This window comes from Cryptomeria japonica, chromosome 8 (assembly GCF_030272615.1).
Source record: "Cryptomeria japonica chromosome 8, Sugi_1.0, whole genome shotgun sequence".
Taxonomy (NCBI): Eukaryota; Viridiplantae; Streptophyta; class Pinopsida; order Cupressales; family Cupressaceae; genus Cryptomeria; species Cryptomeria japonica.
In genome coordinates, this window is record NC_081412.1 from 633,831,273 (window position 1) to 633,841,440 (window position 10,168).

At 34.3% G+C, this 10,168-nt stretch overlaps 2 protein-coding genes across 2 annotated transcripts; both read right to left on the minus strand.

Moving 5' to 3' along the window:
• Positions 1 to 5,960: 5,960 nt before the first annotated feature.
• Positions 5,961 to 7,397, minus strand: LOC131857854 (receptor-like protein Cf-9). Its single transcript, XM_059210623.1, has one exon. The coding sequence runs from the start codon at positions 7,395 to 7,397 to the stop codon at positions 5,961 to 5,963; it is 1,437 nt and encodes a 478-aa protein (XP_059066606.1).
• Positions 7,398 to 7,578: 181 nt separating this feature from the next.
• LOC131857855 (leucine-rich repeat receptor-like protein kinase PXC2) lies at positions 7,579 to 8,925 on the minus strand. The gene has a single exon (XM_059210624.1). It carries the CDS (start codon positions 8,923 to 8,925, stop codon positions 7,579 to 7,581), a length of 1,347 nt encoding a protein of 448 aa, XP_059066607.1.
• Positions 8,926 to 10,168: the final 1,243 nt, after the last annotated feature.

Consider the following 10,168-nt stretch of genomic DNA (forward strand, 5'->3'; position numbering starts at 1 on the left):
GTGTCACTCCCTTTTTACAGCTCATTTATGTATCCGATACAAATTATTTTTCCTATTTCAGGAGTACAAACTTCCGGAGGCCATAACTTGAGAACTGGGTGTCCGATTGACGAACCGTTTGAAGCACCAGAAAGCTCGCGAAGTGCTCTATCACCTCATAACCAGCATCACCAGTTACAGCCACTTTTCAGGGCATTTCGGAGCCTCTAAAGTCCCCAAAATTAAGTTTAAACATTTTATTGCACCCCTCCAAGATGAAAACTTTAATATCTTCAAAACTAGCTGTGACCTTGCGACGCAACTTTACCGGAATGCTTATCTAACCAACCAGAAGCTTCAGGGAGAGTTTCGCACCATTTTATGCTCAAATGAAAACTTACTATAAATAGTAACCTCGCATAAATGCAAGGTTGAGACACCATTTTTCTCAACACCATACTCCCTGGGTGAAATTTGTCTCAAGTCCTCTTAGAGACCAACTACTTGAAATCAACACCCTGCTTTTTGATATCTTCCTCCAGCATCCATGTATCTTATAAGTCAAGAAGGCCCCACCATTTAACTAAGTGCTCAAAATAGGTCTTGTGCCTTGTTTTCTTGACCTCCCTGCTATCCAAAATGCATTTCATCTTAGGCAGATCCTTAGGTGGTAAGTGCTTTATCCATTCTTCAAGTTTTTCTGAACAGATTCACCTGCAGTAGGACTCCTATACACTGTTAGATCAGACACATTAAATATAGGTGAAATGGCAATATCATCAGGGAGTTCAATTTTGTAAGCATTAGGACCATATTTAGCCAAAATTTTACAAGGTCTAATTCTTCTCATCATTAACTTGCTATGGCTTCCCTTGGGGAACCTATCCTTGCTAAGATGAACCATGACCATGTCACCCACTTGGTACTACACATCTCTTCTTCTCTAATCCATTCTTACTTTAACCTTTTGGTTGTTCTGTTGTAAGGTATCTCTGACTTGTTGATGCACCTCTTTCACAGCCTCTGCAAATTCATCAACATGTCCACTCCTCTTGTCCAACCCATGTACATCTCTCAATTCAAAAACTCCTCTTGGATGATTACCATACACAATCTCAAAAGGACTCAAACCTGTACTTCTGTTTGTGGAATCATTATAGGCATACTTTGCCTGAGGTATCACCACATCCCAGCTACTGCCATGATCCTTTTTCAAACATCTAAGAATATTTCCTAATGATTTATTCACAACTTTAGTTTGGCCATTAGTCTGAGGGTGATAGGCTGAGATAAAAGACAGATCTGTGCCCAACCTTTTCCACGAGGTTCTCCAAAAAATTACCTACAAACATGTTGTCCCAGTCAGATACAATACTCAAAGGCAACCCATGGATTCTAATAATCTCTCTGAAAAACAATCCTGCAATATAGCTAGCATCATTTATGGTTTCACAAAGAATAAAGTGAGCCATCTTACTGAAGTTATCTACCACAACAAACACACTATCATGATATGTCTTTATCTTGGGTAATCCCATCACAAAGTCCATACTCAAACTTTCCCATGGTCTACTCGGTATAGGCAAAGGTTGGCATAGTCGTGGATTGGTTGAGACCTCATTTTCTCTCTGACACACATTAAAACTCTCTACAAACTTTCTAATATCAGTCTGCATCTTTGGCCAAAATTAAAATCTCCTAAAATCTTTGGCTATCTTTTCTAATCAATTCATCCACAAGCATAAATGCTAAATTTTTATGCTGACATATTGTTCAAATTGTCTCCCTTTATTTTAAATTGGAGGAACTCACCAAGGATTGAGATAAAAACAACCCTTTTTTTGGACAAGATTAAGAACCAAATTCTTTAGCGACATAAAGATATTGTAACCTATCTATTTAGGTACAATTTAAAAAAAAAAAAATTAAATTTGTCTTGCTATGTAGTTTTGAACATCTCTTTCTATAGACCTTTGGCTAGTTGTAACGTTCATTTCATTTTGAAGGCTTGTTATATTATTTGGGCAACCTTTAGTGGTATTGTTGACTCTTCTTCTTTGGTTGTATATTAACAACATTGCTCCTTTGTAATGTACTTCTTGGATTGTTGCAATAAAATAAATATTAGCTAAAATTTTGAGTTGGAACAGTATTATTACTACATGGGCACTAATTTGTTACCACCTTAACTTTTGTATATTTTTTAAACTGGTTTTCTAAGTATTTTCTTTAGTGGAAAATTGTATTCTTGATTTTGAAGTGAACTCCATGATTAAATGTATTTGATTCAAAGTACTACTACTAATGGAAGGTTAACAAAATTTTGAATACATATCTCATTTAAGCATAACCTAGAATTTTGTACTACATTTTCTTAAATTGATTTGGTCAATTTTGTCAATAGAGAAAAGTTAAAGTGTTATTTATTTTGAAGGAAAATCCATGATTAAACACAATTGAATCAAATTAGTACCAATAATGAATAGGTAACCAAAATTCCAATGCTTGACCATTGTAAACATTACCTAAAATATTGTAATACATTTTTTTAAATGGTTTAATATATTTTGACTTTAGAGGAAGGTTAAGTGTCCTTGATTTTTAAAGTAACTTCATAACTAAGTGCATTTGAGTTAAAGTGGTAGATGGGTTAAAAATTTCAAATTCTTGACCAATGTAAATCTCACCTTAGATTTTAATTTGGATAGTAATGGATGGGTAAGAAAATTTTCAATGCTTCCAATCCTACAAACATCGCCAACAAATTTGAGGCAATGAGGTACTAGTACTAGATGGGTAAGGAAAGTTTCAATGTTTCACTCCTATAAGGATTACATGAAATTTTCTACTACTATCTAGTAGGTTTTGTCTTTAGAGTAAATTTTTCTTTATTTTGAATAAAAAACTATGGTTAAATGCATTTGATACAAAGTAGTGCTATTAATAGATGGATAACAAAGTTTCAATTTTTTACCTCACTAAATATCATTTTAAATTTTGAGACAAAGTAATACTTGTATTGGATAGGCAAGGACTGAAGGAATGCTTCACCAATGGAAACATCACCTAAAATTTTGTATTATATTTTTCATAAATGATTTGGGAAGTTTTCTATTTAGAAGAAATAAAAAAGAAAATTATTTAAAAAAATTGCATGATTAAATATGTTTGAATTAAAATAATACATTATTATAATTGAATAAGAAAAAATGTAATATTTCATCTTATTAAGCATAAAAAATAATCATAAAAGTGACATCCTTTCAAATGAGTGCTTCTCAAATATAAATGATTATATTGGACTCAAAAACTACTAAATTAAACCTTTGTAAAACATTATTTTCTTTTCATTTTCTTTCTTTATCATTGAGACAATAGAGTGGTTCATCACACACCATCCTTAGACTACTATTTTGTTTTGGTAGGTTTTGACTTTAGAAAAAATTAGAAATAAAATGTTCATTTTCATAAAAATAAATAACATGCTAAATAAAATGTTCATTTTTATAAAAATAATTTTTTTTGTTAACTCATACTTGTTTTAATGATAAAATTCATGTTGCACACATCTAATAATGTTAAATTCAAATCTTCTACAATACCCAAAAAAAAACATAAAAATTTTCTAATCAAAGCGATGGACTCGAAAACTACTGAGTTAAAAACCTTGTAAAACATTATTTTCGTATCATTTTCATTCTTTATTATTGAAACAGATAGATCCGTTCATCACCCATTGTCCTAACACTGCTGTTTTGTTCTTTTATTATAATTAATGCGGACACTCACATCAGCTTACAATCAATAAGAAAAAGAAAATGCCAAATGCTAAATGCCATACAATACGCGCATCATCTCTTTCCGCTATGACTTTGAATTTTCTTCGTCTTACACGATAAGGATTGTTACCCATAAAATAAAATCATGTGCTGTGATTAAATTTGTAGGAAACATGTTTTTTAATATTAATATATCATACTTTGAAGAGTCCTCAACACTCGCTGAACAGTCCGCTACATACTTTGTAAGGATTCATCAATGAATGCTTAAACTATGGGAATTCACCATGGTATCATTGAATTCAATTTTATTTGAATTTTAAATAATTTGGAATTAATTTGTGTATAATCTATGTCTTGACATCCGTCGTTTTAACTGATGGAGATAATCTAATTTAGAATTATAGTTGTTATTTTGAACCCCTTAACAAATTGCCCCAAACTTATCCCACTTCCTTCCAAGTAGTTGTTAGTTGTTAGTTGTTGAGATAAGCACGGGAAATGTAATTTGCACATTATGGTGTTGCATGGAAAGGCAAATCTTAAGTCGTTTTTAGTCATCTAATCAATTAATATTGATCTAAACTAATTCATACTAAAAATCTACTTAAGAAAATCAATACAACATTACTATCACATTCTCATAGGATTATATGAATAAAATTAGAACATACTAGCATATTGTAAGATTATTTTTTTAATTTATAATCAAAACTACCAACATCAAATTTGATAAGTGTCAAAACTTGCCAACATCAACTTTGATCATAAAACATATGTTAACTTCAAAATACTCACATTTCAATTACTATCACAATTAATTAATCTATAATTAATTTCTTGTTAACATACAATTTATCGTGTTAGATTAAATTATTATTATTTTTTATTTGGTTTAAGAATAAGAATTTTGAAAAGCAATATCTGAAACAACAACCAACAACAAAACAACAACATAGAGACACTATCTCTGATGTCCAAATTGAGCTTGCAGGCTTGCAGCAATAGAGTAAACTATATTCAACTATAGCAACAATATTGTAAGTAGTTCATCCTATAGCCAATGGACTTGCAACCTACAAAACAATAGATATAGATAAATTGTGCCTATTTTCAAGAAAACGATAGATACCCTCAGACTCTAGAAAACAAAAATTCTACTCTATCTGAATACATCATGTCATTGTCTTTGAATTTTCCTTCCTGTAACCCTAAATTGTTTTGACTCGTGCATGGGGGAAAGTAATTCGTGTCTTTTCTTATGCAACCTTCACAATTCATAAAAGCTCCAAGTGTTGAGCATGCAAAATTTCATAACAAGTATTTCATCCTTATTCAAACCATTAAATTCACGTTAGGGGTTTGAATAAGAAGAATAATCCCTCCACAATAAACTCTCACTATTCTCTATAGACACCACAATTTTAGATATCAATGGTGAAGAGAATGTTATAGGTCATAGGGGTGTATGTTGTTTACATAGATTTAGGTAAGAACCTTATTTGTGGGAATCAATTTTGCTAGTACTAATTAAATTGGAACACAAAAGATATCATCTTGCAGTTTATTAGAGTACTATTGTTGATCATTTTTTACACTACAATTCAAAAGTTTTTTTTAATAATGTGTAGAAGGATAAAATATTTATGCTGTAACATTATTATAATGGTAATTGTATATTCAACATTAGGAGGTAGAGGCCTTGGTATTTTAGTAATATTTTTGAAGCAATGGGATTTGAGACCTCTAAGCTAAAAAGATCTCAAGGTCCTTTTGTAACATTGGAACATAAATAGGCCTTATTATTGTTCGAAACAAGAGAGCTAGGTGTTGAGATTATGTTCTTTAATTGAAAAAGAATGAGATAGTGATGTGTGTGCATGTAATCTAGACTAAAAATGACAAAATTATTAAATTTAATTGTATACAGTAGATATAGGATGAAAAGAATGAACAACAAGATAGATATGAGATGAGAATACATAGAGGAACTATGATCCAAATTTTGAAGCTAACTATATAGGATATAAGCTCTGGTTTCAATATCGAAGGCTCTATACAGTTGTATCTACTTTCATCGATCAACCTCTTATACACCCATCAATAAATATCGAAGGCTCTCTTTTTCACCCTCTTATTTAAAGTCAATACTCCAATCACAATAGAGAATCCCAAACCATAACTCAATCCAAGTCCGACTGCCTATCCTATCATTTCACCATCTGAATTCTTTGCTTCACCAATTTTCTCAATACTTGTGCAGTTGCCATAGCCAGAAGAGTTGTTGCAGACGGTTATATTGGTAAATGGAATCCCACTTAGCTTAGAATTGCCTAAGTAGGATGACTCTCCAAAAGTTAGAAACTGTCCTCCGTGGGGTACTTTTCCATCAAGTATGTTGTAAGATATATTCAAGAACTCCAAATAACTCAGGAACTCAAGTTCTAAGGGGATGTTGCCATTCAAACTGTTTAGCGAGAGGTCCAGAGACTCTAGTTGATCCATGTATCCCAATGTTTTTGGGATTCGACCACTGAGATGATTCCTTGAAAGGTTAAGGGCTATCAAGCCTTGAAGAGATCCCATTTTAGAAGGAATGCTCCCTGATAAGTTGTTGTTTGAGAGATCAATACATTTAAGAATGAAAAGAACTTTCACAAATTCAACATCCCAGCCTTTCCAGGAAATTTTAATTTTATTTGTATATCTAACGTCTTCCAAATGGTTTGGATTACTCTGCGATGCATTGACCATTGCGAGCAAGTTTGTAAGGTTTCTTGGAATGGGTCCTGAAAGGTTGTTGCCAGAAAGGTCCAAAATTTGAAGATTTGGAAGGCCAATTACCTGGCGTGGGAAGCTACCATGGAAATGATTAGACCTTAAGACCAACACATGCAGTTGTGATAGCTTTCCAATCCAGTGGGGAAGGGTGTCTTCCAATTCATTATTTCCCAAATCCAATACTTGCACAGATCGGGCTTCTGAAATGGACGAGGGAATAACTCCTCTCAAATGATTACCATTGAGCTTCAATGTATGAATCTTTGTAATGTTGCCCCATTCTGCTTGCATTTTACCTTCCAGATGATTTTCCGCCAAATCTAGAACACTAAGAGAAGAACAATTCCTGGCTAAATGAGGAGGAATGACACTGCTCAGCGTATTATTTGAAAGGTCAAGAACCTCCAAATATGAAGTGCAAATAGAATCTGGAATCGCCCCTCTGAGATTATTCCGCGACAAGGATAAGAACCTTGTATTTTGAAGATACGCACCAATGTCGGTAGGAATAGAACCATTGAACTGATTCATCGACAGATCCAGCAGATAAGCACCAGCATTAGGAAGAAGAAGAGCACCTTCTATGCTATTACTGTGCAAATCTAGAGAGTCAAAATACTTGGGTAATGTTAGTCTAGATGGCAATGACCCAGTTAATTGATTACAGCTAAGGTTCAAACTACAAAGGCTGGTTAAGTTCCATATCGAAGATGGAATATTTCTTTGGATACTATTAGCAGATAGGTCCAGATATTCCAAGTCATATTGGGTCACAAGAAACGATGGAATTCTATCTAAATTGCAAGAGCCTAATGCCAAAGTTGAAAGCTTAAACTGTGGAATCCATGTTGAATCCATGTTTACAATTAAGTGATTGTAAGAAAGATACAGCTCATTAAGTCTAGTGAGATTGTCGAATACAGAAAGGGAAATGAGGCCGCTTAAACTATTCGAGCCGAGCGAAAGGCTTCTTAAGTTAACAAGATTTGAAATTGTGGATGGAATCGTACCATTCAATTCGTTGGCATAAAGGTGAAGACTAACAAGGGAAGAAAGTGAGTCCAATGAAGGTGGGATTACCCCAGTTAACTTGTTGTAGGACAAGCTCCAAAGAAACAAGTTTAGAGAGATTGACTATGGAGAGAGGAATCTCACCTTCAATAGAGGTATTATATAGATTAAGACTCTTCAAGGACGATACATTCCCTATAGCAGATGGAATCTTACCTTCAATTCTGGTATCAAACAGAGAAAGACTTTCCAAGGACAACGCATTCCCTATAGCAGATGGAATCTCACCTTCAATTCTGGTGGCTGAGAGAAGAAGATCCTTCAAAGACGGCATATTCCATATAGCAGATGGGATCTCACCTTCAATTCTGGTCGCTAATAGATCCAGACTTTGCAAGGAAATCAAATTCCCTATAGCAGCTGGAATCGCACCTTCAATTCTGGTCGCTGATAGATCCAGACTTTGCAAGGAAATCAAATTCCCTATAGCAGCTGGAGTCTCACCTTCAATTCCGGTACGTGACAGAACAAGATGCTTCAAGCATGAGATATTCCATATACCAGATGGAATTCGGCCCTTCATGTCTGTCTCTGAGAGTTCAATGCTGGTTAGTGACGAAGAAGACTTTCGTTGTTCGATGAAAGAAAGGTCTCCTCCAAGATTCTCATTCAAAGAGAGATCAAGTGAGAGCAAGTGGGCAGTCAGATTTTCAAACCAAGAAGGTACTTGTGCTGATAAATAGTTGTATGACAGATCGAGATGAAGGAGAGAGGTGAGGTTGAGAAGGGGATTGGGAATTGGTCCTCCAAGCCCACAGTCAGACATGCTGAGTTTTTGAAGGTTGGGTAGACTGCCAACAGCTTCACCCCACTCTTTGCTTGCAGAGATGTTCACTGCAGCAAGAGAGAGGTATTCCAAGCTCACCAGATTTGATAAGCTTTCCAAACTCACGTAAAATTCACTTACATATCCAGCAAATGACAAGTCAAGAAAAGTGAGAGTCTTCAACTTTCGATTATAGGGAGGACTGAAATTACCCTGGAAGAGATTGTCACTGAGATCGAGGTGCTCCAACTGTGCTAGTTGGAACAGCGACGAACTGATGTTACCTTCCAAATTGAATCCACTCAAATCCAGTCGAGAAACATGGCCTGTGCGGATATTACAACTGACTCCTCTCCACGTGCAGCAATTGAATCCGTGCCAGGAACTTAGAGTGTTATACTCGTCTACAACGGCTACCTCGAAATCTACGAGAAGATTTCTCTCAGGGAAAGGGCATGCGATTGCAGGAGAAGAGGTGAAGCAGAAGATCCAGCATGATATAGTTATTATTGCAAATGCAACTCTGCCACATGAATACAGAACTTCCATGTTTTCGTACACAAAGTAAAAGAGATGATCAGAAATCAGGGGGAAAGAACGATGAATATATCGCTTACTGTGGTTAAATGTTGTTGTGCGAAGAGTGCCATGTCTGCAAAGAAAGCGTGTCACATCAACACAGTAACATTTTTTTGTCATTTTTGTGTATTTTTTAATGGGTGGAAAAGTCATGTGAAGATAAGGCACAACAAATTCATCGGTGCTTAAGCAACAATCCAATTTGGATGTGATGGGTAACGTGTAAAACAAGAAAATGCCGTGTCAATATGGAAAATTATATGTGACCCATAATTTCTCTCTGATTATTTTTCATTCCAATTATTTCCAACATTGACCCACTATTATTAGTAGACTTAAATCTCGTCCATTTCCTTTCCACAAATATTCGTATCCACCACGAAAAGCTTTCACTTAAAATTGAGATTGCTGGGCACAAACTAAATTTAAAATTGGGTTGATGTTTTGATCCATTTTTAACCAATAAGTTTCAATTAAAGTGCAATTTATTCCACATTACAATCTAGGTTAATGTATTGAGGACTAATCTTACTTCATTTTAATTATCATGAGATAATCAAAATAATATTCACATGAAAGAATAATAGAAATATCATGGAACATCTTAGTAGGGGCATCATTAGATTGCAACATCATTCTAGGTATCCTACATATTTTCTTAATGTTGTTAATCTTGGTTCATCTCCATTAATTTAGTTCACTTAATGGACTTGCTAATGAGAACATAACCCTTTCTTACTAAGCTCCTAAATGGTGTCTATAAACACCACCCTAGATGATTCATGTCATACTACGCAAGATTATGCACTAGTGTTAATAATCTATAAAATAATACACAATATAGCATGTGACTCCTTGCACCATACACCAAGCACATAATTCTAAGAATTATGTCACACCAACACATATAACTCCATATAAGATGTGTGCTCCCTATTTTATATCAAGAACCATGCAATATCATCAAATGCAACTCCTTGATTCATGCATCATTCTTGTAACACTTGGAACCATGAAGCATAACTCATAAGAAACTTGCTAAATCTTGAATAGTTTTTTACATTCATAATATTATGCATCATTCTTAATATGAAAGTACCTTTTGTTTTCTTCTATGCAAATTATATTATCTTTTGATTCCTTTATCGTTTTCATATGATTTTAGACTACAAGAAACAGGTAGCCCCCTATAAATTGTAGTGTGCTAGCGAAC